This window comes from Pristis pectinata, chromosome 11 (assembly GCF_009764475.1).
Source record: "Pristis pectinata isolate sPriPec2 chromosome 11, sPriPec2.1.pri, whole genome shotgun sequence".
In the NCBI taxonomy this organism is placed as follows: Eukaryota; Metazoa; Chordata; class Chondrichthyes; order Rhinopristiformes; family Pristidae; genus Pristis; species Pristis pectinata.
Window position 1 is genome coordinate 10734164 of NC_067415.1, and position 24092 is coordinate 10758255.

The following is a 24092-nucleotide window of genomic DNA, read 5'->3' on the forward strand; positions in this document are numbered from 1 at the left end:
AAACTCCACACAAAAACCACCCAAGGTCAGAATCAAACTGGGTCCCTGGAGCTGTGAGGAACCAAGAATACCTACTGCACCACTTTGGCACCTTTGCTGTCCCTTCATCCAGTCCCTGAATTTTTCAATCCCGATATTTAATTAACTGGATTTAAATTTCCCAGCTGCCATGGTTGGATTTGAACTCATGTCCCTGGGCCATTAGTCTAGGCCTCGAGGTTGTTGGTTCAGTCATTTCATCACTATGCTATCTCCATCCCTATCCCCATCTTTGGGATGCTGCTTAATGTTCTTCCAATGAATTAGGCAACTAATTCTCTTTAGCTCCATAGAAACACAATGGAGTCAAACTTCTGGTAACTGCTCCCCCTCTGTCTCTTTGCCTCTTTTTTTCTTTTTCTGTCTCCTCCTGATCCAACTGGACCCCATTATATAATGTCTTTCCTCTCCCCCACCCTCTCCCTCTCCATCTGCCCGTCACCCACACATTTGTCCCACTGGTTCCCCTCCCCACCTCCCTTCGCTTATTCCAAGATCCTCCGATCTCTCCTATCATATTCCATCATCTTCAGCCCTTTGCTACTTCCACCTATCACCTCCCAGCTTCTGACATCATTCCTGCCCTCATCTGCCTATCACCCTCCCTCACCTGGATCCACCTATCACCTGCTAGCTCTCTCTCCACCCCTTCCTTCCACCATTTTATATTGGCTATCTCCTCCTTTCTTCCAATCCAGATGAAGGGTCTCGACCCGAAACATCAACTGCCCATTTCCCTCCATAGATGCTGCCTGACTCGCTGAGTTCCTCCAGTGCCTTTTGTGTTGCTCTCTTTGGCTCCAACTCCCCAGCCAATATTTTCCACTCAGAACAAAGTAACATTAGGAGCTGGAGGAGGAACCTGGCACATCTGGACCAGATGTTCAACAGTTCCAGCACACTCCCTGAGATGTGTTGCAGGGGTTGTAGAGTCATAGAGTTCACTGGGAGGGTGGTGGATATCAAATCTCAACAGCAGCATCAAAGATACAAATGGTTCATTTTCTTCAGGATTCAGACAAGTCATATAACCCTTTATTTTTGGAATACCTACCTGGTTTACAAGCTTTGTTGACTTTGGTGAGAAGCTCCAGGCATTTATCCTCAGTCCAGTCATGAAGTATTCTAGCCAGAAGATAAAGGTCTGCTTCAGGTATGGGGTCTTTGAAGAAGTCTCCTGTATTTGGAGAGAATGTGTGGCATTAAGGTAGAAATCTGTTGACAGAGGAACCATGTTAAACAAAGAACTAAAACTTCCACAGTAGTTTATGCTCCTTTCCTAAAGGCGCTAACATTTGTGCACTTGGTTCCAACAAGATTACAAGGTTCATGAGATCTAATGATTTGGCTTTGTCCTCCCTAGAGGAATTTTCCAGAGTATTTTCTTCCTTAGTTTGCCATGTTTCTTTCTCATTTCATTTTTGCTTATCCCAGAGGATTACATGTTAATGGGGAGGTGGGAGGTGGTAGGATGGAGGAGGTGTGATGGGTTAGTTGGAATTGGCACTCAGAAAAGTCTGGTTGCAATGCTCCAGACATCTCTAACATGGGGCAGTTTTAATGGACCAGATGGTCTTTTTAACCCCATTATGTTCATGCTTTGTATCTCCCCTAGCAGCAGCTCTCAAGTAAAGGTCCACTTTCACCACCAAACCGGAGCCTCATTGATTTGCCAACGAGCATAGAAGGGTCAGCAAGGAAATTTTCAGTGTTTATTGTGCAATGTGTGACCAATGCTATCCTAACATACATTTATTTCCCAACAAAGATTTACTGAGTAACAGTAAGGAGGAGGATCGGTGGAAACTGTGTTCAGTTGTGTTCAGTTTGTGTTCAGTTCTGGTCACCTCATTATAGAAAGGATGTGGAAGCTTTAGAGAGGGTGCAGAGGAGATTTACCAGGATGTTGCCTGGATTGGAGAGCATGTCTCATGAGGATAGGTTGAGTGAGCGAGGGCTTTTCTCTTTGGAGAGAAGGAGGATGAGAGGTGATTTGATAGAGGTGCACAAGATGATAAGAGGCATAGATCGAGTGGACAGTCAGAGAATTTTTCCCAGGGCGACAATGGCTAACACAAGGGGACATAATTTTAAGGTGATTGGAGGAAGGTATAAGGGGGATGTCAGGGGTAAGTTATTTTTACACAGAGAGTGGTGGGTGCGTGGAACGCACTGCCGGCAGAGGTTGTGGGGGCAGATACATTAGGGACACTTAAGAGACTCTTAGATAGACACATGAATGATAGAGAAATGGAGGGCTATGTGGGAGGGAAGGGTTAGAGAGATCTTAGAGCAGGATAAAATGTTGGCACAACATTGTGGGCCGAAGGGCCTGTATTGTGGTGTAGTGTTCTATGTTTCTATGTAAACTGTATTTTTTTTGCTGGCACTTAAAGTCTTGTTTTGTCAGTCTCTTTTGTCTTCTTCGCTGTCTTTGTGTAATTTAAGTATAACTTATGCTCCATGTGTGTCTGTAATCTACATGCGTGTGATGTTGCTGCAAGCAAGCTTGTCATTGTATTGTACCTCACTGTACTTGTGCACATGACAATTTGACGTCACTTGAAATATGGATCGGATTATACTACCTCAGATTATCAGTGACTATACTCATCCATGGCTCCCAGTGCCAGTTTTAATTACCTGCAGAGATTGGTTACATTAGAATCAGGAAGCCAATGGAACTGAATAGATAGAGAAGATTCCAACTAGTAATGAATATTCTTACACTTGTTTATTAATGGTAGCCAGAGGCAAACATTCCTCAATATTTAGCACCAGTCTTTATCAAATGACACCAAAATCAATAATACCACCCCCACCATTGTCCACTCCCAAAACTCGGGACTTCCTGCGGTGGTCACCTTACCAGAGCAAGTCATTTCTCTTTCTTGGTTTCAGCAATGTACATATTTACATCATAACTCGATCCAGAATGTTTCGCAAGAACAGCATTTGACAAACATAATGTAAAAGGAGAGAATTTTTCACCTTAATCACTTCTGCTACCAAGAGTAGCTTGAAATGTCCTAAGGACTATGTATTAAAGGGAAAAAAGACAATTTAATTATGGCAGCAAATGGCCAGCTTTGCCTGCAGTGGCCATCTCCTGAGAATGATGTGGGAAAGGAAAGTGGATTTAGCTTGTAAATCTGAATAAGGAGATAAAGGCTTTAAATATTGGGAGCAGACAAGGTGACATTGATTGAAAAATTGTCTGATTATCTTGAGTTCTGATGCAGGGTCTCAAACCTGAAATATTAACCTTGTTTCTCTCTCCACAGATGCTGCCTGACCTGCTGAAGGTTTCCTGCACTTTCTGTTTTTATTTCATTGAGAAACCTTGGTATCTGCATGCTGGCACTCGGATAGATTTGGGGCACTGATAGAGTTATGCACAGAGTGGTAAGGAGCCTGGAGCAGGGGAATCCAAGATTTTCCATGTGGGGATTCAGCATTCCAGCTTCAGGCTGCTGCATTTGCCACCTTCTTAAGTGGTAACTGGACAGGTAAGTTAGCCAGCTAATTTTAAATGCCCATCTGCCCAGTTCCTACCAAATGCATAGGATTAAACTTGAATCCAAAGTAGTTCAGACAGTATTATCATTGTAAAGTAACTGGTAGATTGAGTCAGGAAAAACAGGTCAGCAAGATGGAGAAGAAAGAGGTCCCAAGCTCATGTTATATGATATGGCTTCCTACAAAATTGACAGCAATTGTTAACCATGCAAACTCCTGAAATGGTTTAACTAACATGGAAAAATGAGACCCTGGCAGATTGCATGGCTAGGGATGGCAAGTTAAAGTGAGAGGGGAACCCAGTGACTAGGGTTAATGTTAAAAGAAGACAAAATGATTTTGATGAACCAAATGGTCTTTTATGTACATCCTTGTACATTCATACCTAGTTTGAAAGAGACCTCAGAAATGGGACTAGTTTGCGATGAGAGAAGTGAGAAGCAGAGGTGAGAGAACTGGTGAGATCCTCTTAGATAAGATTTTGTGGTCTGATGTAAATCGAGAACGTGGAGTGACGGGGTTGTTGGATTTCAGAGTCATAGAGTTATACAGACACGGAAACAGGCCCTTTGGCCCAACTGGTCCATACCGACCAAGATGCCTCATCCAAGCTAGTCCCATTTACCAGCATTTGGCCCATAAACTTTTCCAATCCATGTCTCTGTCCAACTGTCTTTTAAATGTTGTTATTGTACCTGCCTCAACCACTTCTTCTGGCAATTCGCACATACCACCCTTTGTGTAAAAATGTTGCCCCTCAAGATCCTATTAAATCTTTCCCCTCTCACCTTAAACCTATGCCCTCTAGTTCTTGATTCCCAACTCTGGGAAAAGACTGAATTCATTCACTCTATGTCCCTCATGATTTTATACATCTCTATAAGATCAACTCTCAGTCTCCTATGCTCCAAGCAATAAAGTCCTAACCTGTCCAACCTCTCCTTATAACTCAGTCCCTCAAGTCCTGGCAACATCCTTGTGAATATTTTTTGCATTCTTTCCAGTTTAATAACATCTTTCCTATAGCAGGGCGACCGAAACTGAATACTCCAAGTGTGGCCTCGCCAGCATCCTGTACAACTGCACCATGATCTCCCAACCTTTATACTCAATGCCCAAGACTTCCTTTACTGAAGAAAAGAGTGAAAAATCATCTCCAATCTCTCTGTCTTCCCTTTTCCTTCTCTTCCCCACTCCCTTCCACTCCCTGAATTCTACTCATTTATGAGACTAATTCTAGGTTTCACTCACTTTTTAATGAAAGTGAATGTTCTAAGAGCTTGCTTTCCAGAAATGCACATACCTTGGTAGTGGAGTTAACAAATGAAGCATAGACTGTGAGTCTTAATTAATCACCAAAACAGCATTTTAGAGTTCCATGTAAGAGCAATTTGAGACAAGATATTTGGTGAATGCAGTGCCTGGGGGGAACATGACTTAAGATCTTTGGTTTCCAAAGCCTTCCTCTACCAGCAGTTTTCCCACCTCACGTCTGGTAGTGCTGTAGATTAAGCGACAGAGATTGGTGACTATGGTGAGAGTAATCCACTCTCATTACCTTGTGTGACGTTGCCCACAGTCACAGCTGGATGCGTACCGCTCTGTGGCCACACTACACGAAAGGGTGCAGAGGAGATTCACCAGGGTGTTGTGTGGGATGGAGCGTCTCAGTTACGAGGCATAGGCTGGGTTTGTTTGCTCTGGGGTGGAGGAGACGAAGAGGAGCCCTAATACAGCTATACAAGATTATAAGGGGCATAGATATGGTAGATAGTAGGAAACTTTTCCTAGTAGCAGAGTTATCTAAAACTAGAGGGCACAGGTTTAGGGTAAATAGTAAGAGGTATGGTGGAGATCTGAGAAAGAACACTTAGAATAGTTGGAGTCTGGAATCCACTGCCTAAGGCAGTGGTGGAGGCAGAGACTCTCACAACATTGGAGAACTATTTAGACGAGCACTTGAATCACCAAGGCATAGAAGGCTGTGGACCAAGTGCTGGTAAATGGGATTAGTATAGATGCATATTTGATGGCCGGCATGCACATGATGGGCTGAAGGGCCTGTTTCCATGCTGTTTGACTCTATGAATCTGAGGGTTTATCAAAAATTTAGAAGGTAAACTAAATGCATTGAGTTATGGAGAGAGGCTGAGCAGGCTGGGGCTTCATTCATCGGACCGTAGGAGACTAAGGGGTGGTGTAAAAAAATCGTGAGGGGCATAGATAGGGTGAAGGCACAAAGTCTTTTTCCCAGGGTTCGTGAATCAAGAACTAGAGGGCATAGGTTTAAGGTGAGAGGGGACAGATTTAAAGGTTCCCGAGGGACCTATATTTTTCACCCGGAAACAATACAGAAAAAGTGTTGGAGGAACTCAGCAGGTCAGGCAGCATCTATGGAGGGAAATAAACAGTCGACGTTTCGGGTCGAGACCCTTCATCAGGACTGGAAGGGAAGAGGGCGTAAGCCAGAATAAGAAGGTGGGGGGAGGAGGGAGGAGCATTCGCAGAAGGTGATAGGTGAGTTCAGGTGATAGGTGAGATTAGGTGAAAAGGGGGAAGGTAGGTGGGGGGGTAGGGGGGTAGATGTAATAAGCGAGAGGCGATAGGTAGAAGAGGCAAAGGGCTGAAGAAGAAGGACCGCTTCGTTGAGCACCTTCACTCCGTCCGCCGCAACAGCCAGGAACTCCTGGTGGCCACCCACTTCAATTCCACATCCCACTCACACACTGACATGTGTATCCATGGTCTCCTCTACTGCCACATTGAGGCCCAGATGCAGGTTGGAGAACAACACCTCATATTCTGCTTTGGGAGTCTCCAACCTGATGGCCTCAACATCAATTTCTCTAACTTTCGGTAACCCCACCCTTTCTTGTCTTACCCCCCCCCCTCCCCCCACTCCTTTGTCTTCCCTTATTCCTATGGCTCCCTTCCCCTGCCTTGATGACCTGCCATCTCCTCTCCTCCCCTCCCCCATCCTTATTCCATGGTCCACTGCCCTCTCCTACCGGATTCCTTCTTCTTCAACCCTTTGTCTCTTCTACCCATCACCTCTCAGCTTATTGCATCTTCCCCCACCTCCCCACCCACCTACCTTCCCCCTTCTTACCTGAACTCACCTGTCACCTGGACTCACCTGTCCCCTGCCTGCGTGTGCTCCTCCCCCTCCCCCCCCACCTTCTTATTCTGGCTTCTGCCCCTCTTCCATTCCAGTCCTGATGAAGGGTCTCGGCCCAAAATGTCGACTGTTTTATTTCCCTCCATGGATGCTGCCTGACCCGCTGAGTTCCTTCAGATTCAGCATCTGCAGGAATTTCTTGTGTCTCCGTTTTTCACCCAGAGGGTGGTCAGTATATGGAAGAGCTGCCAGAGGAAGTGGTTGAGGCAGGTACATAACACCATTTAAAAGGCACTTGGACAGGTACATGGATAGAAAGGTTTAGAGGGATATTGGCCAAACGCAGGCAAATGGGACCAGCTTAGATGGGCATCTTGGTCAGCATGGACCCAGTTGGGTTAAAGGGCCTGTTTCTGTGTTGTATGACTCCATGACTCTATGACTGTGATGTCCTTTTGCCATTCAGTCATTACAATGGTCCTAATTACCTTCATGGAATAGAATCTGCTTTTCATCTTGGGACACAAAATGTTTTCCTGCCATTTCCAGGACTTTTGGAAGGTCGTAGATTGTTACTCTTGACTGTGGATATGCAGAGATACATTCCTTCGCCAGCTGCACCAGTGCACCCTATAAAAGGAAAGAAAATATACTTTTCTATTTAGAATTTAGGATAATTCATAGGTTGGTTTTAATTAGTTCATCGGGCCTCTGGCACTAATAAAATATTTATGTGAACAAACTATTCAAAGGATTGCTTTGTTACCACAATATGACAAGACATTAAAATTTAAACCAGCAAAATATGTCCAACATAAAAGCTTTGGTGTGCTTTACTGAACTTTTCAGTCTGTTACATTTCTCATCATTTTTGCAATTTGTCTAAATTTTAATTCTTTCTCAAAATATCCCATTCTGTTATTCTAACCTTTTTTCTTGATGTCATTTTACAAACCGAAATGGTCAAATTATTGGACTAGTATCCAAAAACTGAGTTAATCATCTAAAGTTCAAATTCCACCACAATAGCTGGGGAATCTAAATTCAAGCATTTAAATAAACCAAAATAGGAAGTGAACATCAGTAATAGTGATCTGAAAATACCAGATTTTTGCAAGAGCCTTTATGACTAGATGCTAGATTGCACAGTAGTGTAGTGGTTAGCATTAATGTTATCACAGCATCAGCGACCCGGATTCAATTCTGGCCACTGTCTGTAAGGAGTTTGTACGTTCTCCCCGTGTCTACGTGGGTTTCCTCCAGGTGCTCTAGTTTCCTCCCATATTCCAAAGACGTACGGGTTAGGAAGTTGTGGGCATGCTATGTTGGCGCCAGAAGCATGGCGACACTTGTGGGCTGTCCCCAGAACACCCTACGCAAAAAAGATGCATTTCACTGTGTTTCGATGTACATGTGACTGATAAAGATATTTTATATTATCTTAGATCTTTATAACTAGATCTGCTGTCTTTACACTGATCTATATGTAGCTCTAGATTCTTGACCTATAACGTCCTGTGAAACACAGTGATGTATTAGCACAGCTGATAGAGGTGTTGTCTCATAGCTCCAGCAACCCAGGTTCAATTCTGGTCTCCTGAGCTGTCTGTGTGGAGTTTCCGCATAATTGCTGCGACTCTGTGCAGTTTTTGGTGCTGCAATTTCCTCCTATATCCCAAGGACAGATTAATTGTCCAATGTAAAATTACCCCAGTGTAGCATAGGATCTGGGGGAAGCTGATGGGAAATTGGGGAGAATAAAATTGGATCAGTGTAGGATTAGTGTAAATGGGTACATGATAGCTAGTGAGGACCTGGTGGTATTAAGGGCTTCTTTGCACACTGTATGACTCCATTAAAAGGCAAGAGGGCATTTACAGATGGACAATGGATGGTTTTTTACTATTTCACGTCATGTCCTGTGATCAAATAAATAAAATTAACGCAAATGATTCTTTTTTACCTTAGTGTGCACTTTGTCCATTTTGAAGGTGGAAATGAGTTCTCAAACTTTGTAAGGTGTAATGTTATTTCTAATATAATGCTTGATAAATATTACCTGTCAATCTTTGACATGTCAAAACCATGGAGTGGTCCAAACTCACCAACAGCACCCTGAACGATGAAATGTTTCCAAGGTACTTCATAGGAATATTACCAGATAAATTTAACCTTGACTCATGCAAAGAGGCATGAGGAGAGACTTCATCAAAGGGACAGGTTTTCAGGATGAGAGAGGCAGTGAGTTGGAAAAATTCAGAAGAGAAATTCCTGAGAGACCAAAGTATATTTTGTCAATGAGGAGGGGTGAGATGGCATTGGAAAACAGGGGTTTAGAAGCCTTAAATTGAAATAGAAAGTGCTGGAGATACTCAACTTGTCACCTGAAATATGAACAAATCCCAGTCCTGATGAAGGGTCTCGACCCGAAAACGTCGACTGTTTATTTCTCCCATAGGACACTGCCTGACCTGCTGAGTTCCTCCAGCATTTTGTGTGTGTTGCACCTGAAATACTAACTTTGTTTCTCTACAGATTCTGTCAGGACCTTTTGAGTATCTCTAGCAATCGTCTGCTTTTATTTTTTCAAGTCTTAAATGGAGGAGAATAGAGACCTCGAAGGGCCGCGAAATATCCGGGAGATAGAAAGGGGCTGTGACATGGAGGAACTTGAACACCAGGATTAAAAAAATTGGAAGTCAGGCTTTGCTGGACCAGGATTCAATGAACATTTAGATGAAAACTTCTAAGTGACAGTTGTAGTGTTAAACTTTATCAAAAATGTTCATTTGAGGATGTGACAAAAAGGAAATGTAATCTCTTAATTGATGCCACAAGCAGAAGGTTGGGAACTAAACAAGCCCATAGGTAGGAGGGGCATGGTCTAGTAACAGGATATAAAAATAACATTTAGTTGGCATTTCTCTGCATAATTTCTTTCAGTAATCATTTTGGGAAAGGCACATGTGGTATTTATTAGTTGGTACTTATTAGTCACTTACCTCCAAGATCAAAGATGTTTGTAAAAGCTGAAAGATCAAAGGCTGTTACCACATCCTTCCCACATATATTCCAGGTTGAGTCATCAGCTGCATAAACTTCAACATTTCATCCTCGGACCTGTTGCATCATTGTATTAATTTACTGACAAGTTGCTTTAGGAAAACTAAACGCGATTCACAAGCCATTTATTTTTCCTATTATTTTAATTGTAATTTTAATCAACCCATTTAAACTAAATGGCTAACAGCTGAGTTAAAATAACAGACAAGGAATAACTGTCCAAGAATGGAATAAGCTAACATTCTTGCAGAGCTATTTAAGGTTCTCTCAGAAGCATAGAAATGTTGGAGCACAGAAAGAGGTCACTTGACCGACTAAATCTTAAGCACCCCATCAGTATCATTCCCCAAACATTTTCCTTGCAAATTATTTCCTCTCAAGTGCCCGTCAAGTTCCTTCTTGAAAGCACTAATGTTATGACATCTTTATAGGCAATAAATTCCAAATCCTAACTACTCTCTTATGCTTTCCTAACATCTCTTTTGTATCTTTTGCCCAAAGTTAAAGTATGCTGCAACACACAGATGCTGGAGGAACTCAACGGCTCAGGCTGCATCTGTGGAGGGAAATGGACAATTGACGTTTTGAGTTGAAGCCCTTCATCGGGACTGAAAGAAAGAGAGGAGACAGCCAGTGTAAAGAGGTGAAGGGAAGGGGTGAGGCAAGAGCTGGCCAGCGACAGGTGGATCCAGATGAGGAGAGGTGACAGGCAGACGGAGGAGGGGTTTAAAGTGTGCTTCCTGATCCGTGAATTACCTTCCAAAGGGAACAGTTCTGTTTTCTCCCCTTAAGGGGAAGGACTTGGACAAGTTAGGAGAGTGGGCAGAAAAGTGGCAGGTGGAATACAGCTTTGGGAAGTGTGGGGTTATGCACTTTAGTAGGAAGAATAAAGGCGTAGAGAATTTTCGAAATGGGAAGAGAGGTACAAAGGGACTTGGGAGTCTTAGTTCAGTATTCCCTAAAGGTTAACTTGCAGACTGAGTCGGTAGTAAAGAAGGCAAATGCAATGTTAGCTTTCATTTCGAGAGGACTAGAACATAAAAGCATGGATGTACTGCTGAGGATCTATAAGGCATTGGTCAGACCGCATGTGGAATATTGTGAGCAATTTTGGGCCCTCTCTTGAAGGAAAAATGTGTTGGCCCTGGAGAGGGTCCAGAGGAGGTTCGCAAGAATGATCCCAGGAGTGAAAGGCTTAGCCTATGAGAAGCATTTGATGTCTCTGGGCCTGTACTTAGTGTGTTCAGAAGGATGGGGGGGGGGGGAATCTCATTGAAACCTACAGGATACTGAAAGGGCTGGATAGAGTGGACGTGGAGAGGATGTTTCCCTTAGTAGGAGAGTCTAGCATCCGAGGGCACAGCCTCAGAATAAAGGGATGTCCCTTAAAGCTGAAATGAGGAGGAATTTCTTCAGCTAGAGGGCGGTGAATTCTGTGGAATTCATTGCTACAGAGGGCTGTAGAGGCCAAGTCATTGGCTGTATTTAAGGCAGAGATTGATGGGGTCTTGAGTGGTAAAGGAGTTAAGGGTTATGGGGAAAGGTAGAAGAATGAGGTTAAAAAAAGATATCAGCCATGATTGAATGGCAGAGCAGACTCGATGGCTGAATAGGCCTAATTCTGCTCCTATATCTTATTAGTCTTATAAGTCTAAAGCAGTCATGATCCGGTAAGAATCTAGCAATTTTCCTCTATTTATTTTGTTCCAAAGAGAACTATCCCAGCTTCTCCATTCTAACCTTATGGTTGAAATCCCTCATCTGTGGAGCCATTCTCAGATTTTTTTCTCAGCTTTCTCTCCTAGACCTTTATATTCCTCCTAATATTAGGGACCAGCATTGCCTACAATACTTTAGTTGTAGCCTGACCAGAGTTTTATGTTGGTGCAATATAATTTAATGTTTTTTTTGACTTTATGCCTCGATTTATGACTCCCCTACACCCTCAACATGACCTGTCAGCTTCAAAGCTATATGCACATGTACACCCAGGTCTCCCCATTCTTGCACACCCTGTAGAACTGTGTTACTTAATCCATTGGGACTTGCTTATGCAGTTCCTGACTGTAAGATAGCAACAAAATCAATGGGCTAAGGTCATTTTGGCTGGGTTCCTAGAAAAGGCCATAAAACCATCTGAGAGATGGTTCATCTCCTAACCTCATGTCCACTGCGACTGCGATTCATTTTGCATTTTTCTTTAGATATAGTGGTGGGTAATGATCACAGACTACCTACACCAATGGGTGTGGGAATCCAGAATAAGGGAGTAAAACTTTAAGATAGATTTTTTCCCATTCAGCACAGATGCATTTCCTTACATAAAGGGCAGCAGAAAGACGAAACTCTCTCCCAAGAGGGTTGTTAAGGTTGCTGATCGATTGAAAATTTCAAATCTAAGATTGATAGACTTTTGTTAGATTAGGTACCGTGGGCTGTGGAACAAAACTGGAAGGATCTAATCAGCCAAGACTCAACTGAGTGGAGGGTCCAGGTTGTGAATTAGATTGCCTTTCTTCTGTTCCTCCCATTACAAGCTTTGCGAGCTCTGGGAGATGATAACAACACTAATTCAGGCAGTTCAAGAAGGTATAAAAAAAGAGGATAAAAACATTTAAAATTTTATAGCATCCTTTATGATCTTAGGACATCCAGAAGTCCTTTAAAGGCAATGACCATTTCTGAAGTGTAGTTACTGTTGGAAAGTGGGAGATTGCGTATAGTAAATGCTCACAGTAATGAGATTATAACCAGATAATGGATCAGGACACTTGGAGTAACTCCTCCCCTCCTTTTTAAAGCAGACCAGCTGACAATATAACAAGATCTGAGAGTCTAACATGTTGTGAAAAGGACAATGCTGCACTCTCTCAGAACAGCGTTGGAACACACAACCTGGATTTTTTAGCGCAAGTCCCATTCTGGGAATGTTCAATCTTCCAACCTAGAGTTGGGAGTGCAACCCATTGAGCTAAAACTGACACACAGCTCTGTAAAGGTTTTCTATCCATCATTCTGAAGAGGTGGGAGGAGGTTTTGGACAATGTTGTGAAACAATTGATCAGTTTTAGTATCAACATGGAACGCTCGCATAGATTCCTGCCATCAGTACACACCATGTTTTTGATTACCTTTGAACAGTGGCAAAACTACCTTGTGTGCAATTCTGGTCACCCCATTACAGGAAGGATATGGAGGCTTTGGAAAGGGTGCAGATGAGTTTTACCAGGATGCTGCCTGGATTAGAGAGTATGAGCTATAAGGAGAGGTTGGACAAACTTGGTTTGTTTTCTATGGGATGTCGGAGGCTGAGGGGAGACCTGATAGAAGTTGGTATTGGTATTGGTTTATTATTGTCACTTGTACCGAGGTACAGTGAAAAGCTTGTCTTGTATACCGGTCGTACAGGTCAATTCATTACACAGTGCAGTTACATTGAGTTAGTACAGAGTGCATTGAGATACAGGTAAAAACAATAACAGTACAGAGTAAAGTGTCACAACTACAGAGAAAGTGCAGTGCAGGTAGACAATAAGGTGCGAGGTCACAACGAGGTAGATCATGAGGTCAAGAGTCCGTCTCATCGTATAAGGGAACCGTTCAATAGTCTTATCACAGTGGGACAGAAGCTGTCCTTGATTATGAGAGGCATAGATAGGGTAGACAGTCAGAATCTTTCTCCCAGGGTATAAATGTCAAATACTAGAGGACATGCATTTAAGGTGAGGGTGGGGGGAAGTTTAAAGGAGATGTGCGGGGCAAAATTTTTGTGCCGAGAGTGGTAGGTGCCTGGAACGGGCTGCCGGGGGTAATTGTAGAAGCAGCTATGATAGTGGCATTTAAGAGGCTTTTAGATACATAAATCTGCATGGAATGGAGTGATATGCATCATGTACAGGCAAAAGGAATTTAGTTTAATTTGGTATCATATTCAGCACAGACATCGTGGGCTGAAGAACCTCTTCTTGGCTATACTGTTCCATATTCCATGTTCTATGTATAAGAAGGCTTTGGGAGCTGATTATTATCAGTCTACCTCTAACAGTTGTTTCCTGGAACATTTTGGTTATGTACTTATTAGATGAATGAACACAGTAGGAGGAACATTGCATGTCAGTCTCAAAATTGAGATAAAGGAATATTCCATCAATTTTCTAGAAACTGTATTAAAATTCAGTTGTCAAGGAATCCAAAGACTAGCACAGCAGTGTAAACACATACCTGTAGAGAGCTTCAAACAGTTCAGTTGAGGAGACACCAAATGCTCGCTTATATTGGCTTTTCCCTTCCCTGAAGCAGAATATTGAAAGATAAATTCTCACTGAAATGATGGATCAATACCTATAATAAGCATTCTCATGAGCTAAAGAGGTTCTTAGTTTCTTTGGGTGAAGTCCAGGTTCTACTCCTTTTTCTATCTTGCTGGATGCACTCTTGTAGAATCATCCAGCAAAGACTCTATCTGTCCCATTGGGTCCATGTCAGGTTTTTAAAGAGTTCTCCGATCATTGTCACCTCCTTGACCCCACGCCGTAGCCCTGCAGAATTTTCCATATCAATTTTAGTGTGAACTCAAGTGCCTTCTGAAAGCTCCTGTTGAAACTGCTTTCACTACCACATGAGACCACAATTGGAGTATCATCTGCAGATCTGGTTGCTTAGCCATAGGAAGAATGTCGTTAAGCTGGAATGGGTGCAGAAAAGATTCACGAGGATGTTGTCAGGACTGGAGGGCTTGAGTTATAAGGCGAGACTGGATGGGATGGAGCTGTTTTCCCTGGAGTGTAGGAGGCTGAGAAGGGACCTTATAGTGGTATAAGGGGCACAGAGAAGGTGAGTGATCACAGTTTTTTCCCAGGCTAGGGGAGTCCAAAACTAGAGGGCATACGGGGGCAGGCACGGTAGTGTAGTGGTTAGCACAATGCTATTACAGCGCCAGTGACCCGGGTTCAATTCTTGCCGCTGTCTGTAAAGAGTTTGTACGTTCTCCCCGTGTGTCTGCGTGGGTTTCCTCCGGGTGCTCCAGTTTCCTCCCACATTCCAAAGACGTACGGGTTAGGAAGTTATGGGCGTGCTATGTTGGTGCCGGAAGTGTGGCGACACTTGCGGGCTGCCCCCAGAACACACTACTCAAAAGATGTATTTCACTGTGTGTTTCGATGTACATGTGACTAATAAAGATATCTTATCTTGTCTTACCAAAAGTTGAAGGTGAGAGGGGAAATGTTTAAAGAGGACCTAAGGGGTAAGTTTTTCACACAGAGTGTGGTGCATATATGGAATGAGCTGTCAGAGGAAGTGGTAAGGCAGGAACAATTACAACATTTAAAAGACATTTTAATAGGTACATGGATAGGGTTGATTTAGAGGGATTTGGAGCAAAAGCAGACAAATAGGACTAGCTTAGATGGGAATCTTGGCCGGCATGGACCAAGATGGGCTGAAGGGCCTGTTTCCGTGCTGTATGACTCCATGGACAGTTCAGCAAAGCATTCCACAATATTGTTGGAGAACGTCAAGTGAGTAGTCTCACAGGTTGTGGGAATGTTGAGCAGAAGACTAAATGTGAAATTAAAAGAGAATTTAAATAAAGACAAATTTAACATTGAATAGCAGAGGATAGATAACAGACACAAGCCCTGAGTAAGAAAGACTCAGTTAGAGTCAGAATTAAGACTGGTCAGTTTGAAGTGGCATAAAGAAGAGAAATGGTGTTAGATCTCTCCTGAGAAGCTAGTGGTAGAGGATAAGTCTTCAACCTTAAACATTAATTCTGTTTCTCTCTCTCCACCATTGCTGCCTGACCTGTTGTGTATCCTCAGTCCTATTAAGAGAGGCTAGACAGTTTGCGATTGTTTTCCTGGAGTTTAGAAGAATGAGGGCTGACCTTATTGAAACGCATAAGATCCTAAGAAGGCTTGACAGGGTAGATGCTGAGATGTTTTCACTAATGGGAGAGTCATAAACGAGGGACATAGTTAGAAGATAATGGGCCGGTCATTTAAAATTGAGGTGTGTAGAAATTCCTTCTCTCAGAAGAAAGTAAATCTCTGGAATTCTCTGCCCTCCAGGCCAGATCATTAGATATATTTAAGATGGAGATAGATAAATATTTGAATGATTGAGAAATTGAGTGTTATGGGGAACTGGGAAGAAGAGGAGTTGAGGCCAGCATAGACCAACCACGATCATATTGAATAGTGGGGCAGGCTTGAGGGGTTGGTGGCTCCTGCCCCTATTTTGTTGTGGTCTTGTGTTCTTTTTTTTATTTCCAGACATTTAAAGCCAGGTTTCCTCAATTGTCACGTCATATTTTCCATTTCTTTATGGCAAAGAAGGAGACCATTTGGCCCATTGAATCTATGTAGTCTCTCAGAGAAATCTCAACAAGCCTATCCCACCCCTGTAATGAATTCTTTCTCACATGCCCATTCCCTCCCCTCCCATTTCCCTATTCTCTCAACACCCAGCAGCCAATTAACCTACCAACCAGCACAGCCTTGGGATGTGGGGGGAACAGGGGTGGGGGGGGGCGGTGGAAACCTGAGCAACCAGGAAACACCCTGCAGTCAACATACAAATGCCTCACTGGAGGTCAGGATCAAACCCAGGTCGCTGGATTGGAGATGAGGCAGCCCTACCTCTGAGCCAGCTACAATGAGATGCTTGAAGTGTTATAAAGAACTCTCTGTCCTTGTTGGCAAATACCTTAGCTTATCTGGCACAAACATGCTGGCAAGCCTGACTGTGATTGGCAGCTCCTGCATATTCAACAATCATTTGAAATCCTTCTTGTTTTAATGCATCTTTATATATGAACTCTAATACAATAGAAAAGTTACCAAAGAAACTAAAAACCTAAGGCTTTCTTACCTGACGGCATCAGTAATGTAGGAAAAACAATGGTAGATGGTTTGTGAATAGTATGCCATTGAATGATGCAGAGACCTGGGACTTGTCTTGGTCAAATAGATTCTGGACAAATCTGTATTACTGTACAAGGCTGAACATTGAAGAAAAAACATATGCTCATATGTCATGTGATGTATATCAAAGGAGAAACTTGAATGTCTTTTCTATTTAGCAGTTGCAATTTTCCAATGTAAGTTCATCATAGTCAGAGTTCCTTGGAGCAACTTTTGACAAGGTCCCACATGGCAGACTGGTCCAGAAGGTGAGACCACATGGGATCCAGTGTGAGCTAGCCACTTGGATACAAAATTGGCTTGGTGGAAGGAGTCAGAGGGTGGTAGTGGAGGGTCGTCTCTCAGATTGGAGGCCTGTGATTAGTGGTGTGCCATAGGGGGTTGGTGCTGAGCCCACTGCTGTTTGCCATATATATCAATGAAAATATAGCTGGCACGAGTTGGTTTGGAGGGATATGGGCCAAATATAGTTTAGTGGTGTGGTGGACAGTTGTTTAAGGTTACAACAGGATCTAGGTCAACTGGGAAAGTGGCTAAAGGAATGGCAGATGGCATTGAACTCAGACAAGTGCAAAGCGATGCATTTAGGGAAGTTATACTAGGGCAGGGCTTACACAGTAAATGAAAGGGCCTTGGGGACTGTTGTAGAACAGAGAGACCCAGGGATAAAGGAAAATGTTTCCTGAAAGTGGTGATACAGGTAGACAAAGTGGTTAAGAAGGCGTATGGCACACTTGCTTTCACCAGGCAGGGAACTGAGTATAAGAGTTAGGACCTCATGTTATGGCTGTATAGGACATTGGTGAGAACGCACCTGGAACATTGTGTGCAGTTCTGGTCACCACACTATAGGAAGGATGTGATTAAGCTTGAGACGGTCCAGAAAAGATTGACAAGGATGTTGCTGGGACTAGAGGGCTTGAGTTATGATGACAGAGTGAATAGGCTGGGACTGCTTACCCTGGAGCGAAGGAAGCTGAGGGGTGACATTATAGAGGTTTATAAAATCAAGAGAGAAATAGATAAGGTGGATAGCCTCAGTCTTTTTCCCAGGATAGGAAAGTCTAAAACTAGAGGGTATAGGTTTAAGTGAGGGGGAAAGATTGGAGGGTGGAGGGTATATGGAGCGAGCTTCCAGTGGAAGTGGTAGAGGCAGGTAAACGTTAAAAGACATTTGGACAGGTACATGGATAGGAAAGGTTCAGAGGGATACATGCCCAACACAGGCAAATGGGACTAGCTCAGGAAGACAACTTGGTTGGCATGGATGAGTTGGGCCAAAGAAACTCTCCGATTCTATAAAATTTGAAGTACCAGAATGTTCAGAATATAGATTAACGAGTTTTGCCAATAATTTGCATGGTTTTCAATGTCATTTCTAAGTTTCTGATTTTTAAGTAAAAGTGATCTATAGTAACAATATAAAACATTTTGTGAAACCCTAATTCTTTGTGCTTATGACAGAGAGGTCAGTCGTGCACAGTAAATTGAACTAAAAACTTTGGAAACTTGATCCATGTTGGGATAATAAAAACAGAAATAAAAATAAAAATTCTCTCTAACCACCCCATTAACCCATTGAACAGATACCCTCTGCTACTTATCCCCACACCAAACTTGGTCTAATCTTATCATAGAGTCATGGAGCATGGAAACAGTCCCTTTGGTTCATTTCATCTGTGCTGACCAAGGTTCCCATCTAAGCTAGTCCCATTTGCCCGCAGTTGACCCATATCCCTCTAAATCCTTCCTATCCATGTACCTGTCCAAGTGTCTTTCAAATGTTGTTAATGTACCTGCCTCAACCACTTCCTCTGGCAGCTCATTCCATATACTGACCACCCTCTAGGTGATAAAAGTGCCCCTCAGGTTCCTATTAAATCTCTCCCCTCTCACCTTAAAACTATGCCCTCTAGCAGACATATTTGCTTTGTCCACCCACCCATCTCCCCCTACCTTCTATGCAACTTAAAACTAGGTTGCTTTCTCTCTTTCTCAATTCTGGCAAAGGGACTTTGACCTGAAACATTATTTGTTTCTCTTTCCACAGGTGCTGCCTGACCTGTAGATTTTCATCCATTCTGAGAATTTGGAATGCCTGAGCGTCCGGAATTTGGATGTGAAATTTCCATGGATATTCGGACTGGAGACCTTCTACTGAACTGACCCAGCAGACTAGGTTTTAATTCCAGCAGGGACGAAAACAGTCGCGTTCAGGCTTCCTGTGCGGGACAGGGAGTTGGTGCTGATCCAAGTATAGGTGGGGCTCCCGTTTCCTGCCTCAATCACTCCTCCTGGTGAAGGAACTATTGCTGTGATAGATTTGCAGAAAGTTTGGATCCACTGTCATCTGGACAAAGCTGATCTGGACACAAAGGAAATAACACAGAAGCAGGAGAGCCTGAGGGATAAATAATGTGTTAAGATACCCATTTATTCAAAGGCCACATATTGTTATGACGTGTACTCAAAGTATGATGCATGAGAAAATTGGAATCTCAGAAGTTTTGGGGGCAAAGCTGAGGTTTGTTGGTTCATTTACCTCGGGGTATTACTTTAATTGGATATGTTGATATATTTGTACAAAATGTTTGTGTCTTTTTAACAATTAAGTTAATCCATTTACTTAAGAGAGAATGTGCATTAAATTAGCACAGGCAGATGTTAATGAGTGTGAGTCAACAGGTGGTTTAAAAATAATGCAAATAACATAGAACATAGAAAACCTACAGCACAATTCAGGCCCTTCGGCCCACAAAGCTGTGCCAAACATGTTCCTACCTTAGAAATTACTAGGCTTACCCATAGCCCTCTATTTTTCTAAGCTCCATGTACCTGTCCAAAAGTCTCTTAAAAGACCCTATTGTATCCACCTCCACCACTGTTGCCGGCAGCCCGTTCCACGCACTCACCACTCTCTGAGTAAAAAAACTTACCCCTGACATCTCCTCTATACTTACTCCCCAGCACCTTAAACCTATGTCCTCTTGTGGCCACCATTTCAGTCCTGGGAAAAAGCCTCTGACTATTCACACGATCAATGCCTCTTATCACCTTATACACCTCTATCAGGTCCCCCCTCATCCTCCGTTGCTCCAAGGAGAAAAAAAAATAAGGAGAATGAAATCTAAAATAAACACATGGAGCCTTGGTAATCTGAATGAAACATCACAAGGTGCTTACACCAATTTCCTACCGCACTCGCACACAAAACACTTTGGTAGCCAAGAAACATTCATAATTTGAGTACCTTCTCCTTGATGCTCCTTGACTTCAAGCAGTTGAAGTCCGACACACGCAGAGAGGAGCCTTTCCATGCCATCAGCACTGGTGTTAAGACGCTCTGCAATGGCATCAGAAGAGAGTGGAACAGCAGCCTCCTGCAGGAGATCAAATACTCCCAACTCGCAGGCAGCAAACATTGTCTGCAACCAGAATCATGTCATGATTTATTTTTATTATTTTATATTCTATATTTGACTGGTTTCAGCATGGTCTGGTATGGCAATTCAAATGCGCAGGAACGTACGAAGCTGCAGAGAGTAGTGGACTCAGCCCAATTCATCGCGGGCGCATCCCTCCCCACCATCGGTAGTGTCTACATGAGAAGCTGCCTCAAGAAGGCAACACCTATCATCAAAGATCCCCACCATCCGGGCCATGCCATCTTCTCACAGCTACCATCAGGCAGGAGGTACAGAAGCCTGAAGTCCCACACCACCAGGTTCAAGAACAGCTACTTCCCTTCAACCATTCAGTTTTTGAAGCAACCTGCACAACCCTAATCACTACAGTTTAGCAACACCATGACCAGTTTGATCACTTTGCACTAAAATGGACTTAGTTCTGTTTTGTTCTTTCTTGTAAAAATTGTGTATAATTTATGTTTAATTTATGTTTTCCTGTGAATGCTGCTTATCTGATGCTATGTGCCTGTGATGCTGCTGCAAGTAAATTTTTCATTGCAACTGTCCAGTTATGTACTTACGCACATGACAATAAACTTGAATTTGACTTTATATTTAAGAAGCATCTGGATGAGCACTTGTATCACCAAGGCATGGTAGGCTACAGCCCAAGTGTTGGTAAATGAGATTAGAACAGATAGGATTTGATGGTCAGCATGGACGTGGTGGGCTGAAGGGCCTGTGTCTGTACTGTATGACTCTGATATGGATTTGGTTTCCTGCACTCCCTTTAAACTCACCAGGGTCCCATTTCTCATATTCCCTTTAAGCTCACTGGGGCCCTATTTCCAATGGTACCTTTAAACTCACTGAGGCACTGATTTCCATGCTCCCTTCACACTCAATGGGCACTGTTTCTCGAACTCCCTTTAAACTCACTGAGGCCCTATTTTTCACGCTCCCTTTAAACTCACTGGGGCCCTATTTCCAATACTACCTTTAAGCTCACTGCAGCAGTATTTTCTATGCTCCCTTTTCAGTCAATAGGCACAGTTTCTCATGCTCACCTTAAAATCACCAGGGCCCTATTTCCAGTGCTCTCTTTAAGTGTAATCATTGGAAAATGCCTAACACTACTGTGGAACATCTGATAAAAATGTGAATTAAAAATGTCCTGGAAAATCACCACCAAAGTCCCAAGAGTTCCAGATTATTGGAGTTTTATTGTGCATGGTAAACTGTCCCGAATCTGTTGACAGTGTCAGCCCTCGATGGTGAACACAGAAGACCTTCTGCGATTTTTATCGATGTACCATAGAAAACATCTTATTTGGATGCATCACAGCTTGGTACGGCAACTGCTCTGCCCATAACCGCAAGAAACTGCAGAGTTGTGGACACGGCCCAGCACATCACGGAAACCAGCCTCCCCTCCATGGACTCTGTCTACACTTCTCGCTGCCTCGGTAAAGCAGCCAGCATAATCAAAGACCCCACCCATCCCGGACATTCCCTCTTCTCCCTTCTCCCATCGGGCAGAAGATACAAAAGCCTGAAAGCATGTATCACCAGGCTCAAGGACCGCTTCTATCCCGCTGTTTTAACACTATTGAATGGTTCCCTGGTAAGATAATGAACTCTTGACCTCACAATCTACCTCGTTATGACCTTGCACCTTATTGTCTACCTGCACTGCACTTTCTCTGTAGCTGTTACACTTTATTCTGCATTCTGTTATTGTTTTACCTTGTACTACCTTGATGCACTGTGTAGTGAATTGACCTGTATGAACCGTATGCGAGACAAATTTTTCACAGTACCTTGGTAATAAACCAATTCCAATGACTGCATAGAGTGACACGATTAATCCTATTTAGAATGAAAATGATTGGATAATTCTCCTGTCACTCACGCCTGGAGATTACACTGCTATGAGACTAGATCTTCTTGTCCAGGTTTCTGCATGTTGTTATTGTTGGCAAGGTCAACATTTATTAATTTCTTACACATATGTTCTGTGACTATACTTCATCCATGTCCACATAACCTAAGAGATAATTAAGTAGTTCGGATAGAAAAAACTCATACAGGATACTTTCCTTTGTTTGCCAAGAGAGGGAATGCTAAAATTGCATACAATGCACTTGTTTGGTCACAGCTTGAATATTGTGTTCACTTCTGGTCACCACATAAGGGCAAGGATGTGATTGCAATGGAGAGGATGCAGAGATTTACAAGGATGTTGCCAGAAGTGCAAAATTGTAGCAATGGGGAAAGATTAGATCGATTGTAGTTATTTTCTTTAGAAGAGGTAGCTGAGGGAAGATTTAATTGAGGTCTGTAAAATCATGAGGTTTCTAGATGAAGTGAAAAGGCAGCTACATTCCTTAGCTACAAGAAGAATAGATTTAAAAATGATTGAATTGGTAGGAGAACATACTGAGGAGACCAACTTGGTGCCCTTGGTATTGGTATTGGTTTATTGTTGTCACTTGTACCGAGGTACAGTGAAAAACTTGTCTTGCATGCCGATCGTACAGGTCAATTCATTACACAGTGCAATTGCATTGGGTTAGCACAGAGTCCATTGATGTAGTACAGGTAAAAACAATAACAGTACAAAGTAAAGTGTCACAGCTACAGATAAAGTGCAGTGCAATAAGGTGCAAGGTCACAACAAGGTAGATCGTGAGGTCAGAGTCCATCTCATCGTATAAGGGAACCATTCAATAGTCTTATCACAGTGGGGTAGAAGCTGCCCTTAAGTCTGGTGGTACATGGTAAGTCTGGTGACTATGTTTAAGGTTGGAATGGATAGATTTTTGGACTCAAATACATCATGCAAAATGGGAATCTGGTGGGAGTTCATGCCCACATCTTCCTAACCCGTACGTCTTTGGAATGTGGGAGGAAACTAGAGCACCCGGAGGAAACCCAGGCAGACACAGGGAGAATGTACAGACAGCAGCTGTAATTGAACCCAGGTCGCTGGCGCTGTAATACCTTTACGCTAAGCTGTGGGGAGAAGAATATAAAACTGTACTGCCATTTTTATATCACCTATTTAATAGTCACACAAAGCCAAAATGTTGGGTTGGGTCTGATTGACCAGTAAATGCATTTCAACTGAAAAGTTACCAAGGACGTGATTTCACTTCCTCAGCTTTGTGAAATCCTTGCTTACCTTGGATATAAGAAATCCATTCATATAATTCAGCAGCTTCTGAGGGTACTCGAGTTCCTGTTCGGAGTATTCCATAATAAAAATGTGTAATTCCTCAAAGCAACTCAATGCTTCATGGCTTCCATCAGATAATCAGCAGTTCAATGTCATTTGCAGATTCCACACAGCCAGAACAAAATGCATCTGCTCATTTGCTTCACTCACTCCCTGGTTGCTGAGGCGCAAATTCCTGGTACTTTCTAATCACTTAAGGAGATTGGAGCTACACGTGATCTACTTTGACAATCACTTTGATTGTAATGCTGCTTGGGATTTAAATTAAAACCTACATTTTATGTGGCTCCTTTCATGGCCTATGTGACCTGTTCTGGTTTGAGGATTTTTAGAGTCCTGGAGCATCACTGGGACTCCTCACAGAACCTCAGCTCTCTCCTTAATTCATTAAAATAAATCATGGGGTAATATATTCTACAATGCAGTCTATGCAGTTTTTATTTAGAAAATAGACTATGGACCAACTGTGCTGGTACAAGATCACAAGACAAGGGAGAAGAAGTAGGCCATTTGGCCCATCGAGTCTGCTCCAAAGAAAAGGGGAAAAAAAAGAAAAAGAAATGAGAAATGGGGGGGGGGCAATGAAAAAAACTATTCTAACCCCAATTTCTGGCCTTATCCCCATATCCCTTGATACCTTGACTAATTAGATATCTATCTATCTGCTCCTTAAACACCTCCAATGATCTAGCCTCCACTGCTGTACGTGGCAAGGAATTCCATAAATTCACTACCCTCTGGCTAAAGAAATTTCTCCTCATCTCTGTTTTAAACCTGATTCT

General features: G+C 42.8%; 1 protein-coding gene across 1 annotated transcript in view; it reads right to left on the bottom strand.

The window, feature by feature from the left end:
- LOC127576122 (acetylserotonin O-methyltransferase-like) overlaps positions 1–23331 on the bottom strand; it is a 39735-nt gene extending 16404 nt beyond the window's left edge. The window contains 9 exon segments of the mRNA XM_052026509.1: positions 1094–1216; positions 7165–7291; positions 7293–7306; positions 9679–9759; positions 9762–9796; positions 13961–14029; positions 16613–16742; positions 19916–20090; positions 23257–23331. Of these exon segments, the coding sequence (XP_051882469.1) occupies positions 1094–1216; positions 7165–7291; positions 7293–7306; positions 9679–9759; positions 9762–9796; positions 13961–14029; positions 16613–16742; positions 19916–20090; positions 23257–23331 (829 nt within the window).
- Positions 23332–24092: the final 761 nt, after the last annotated feature.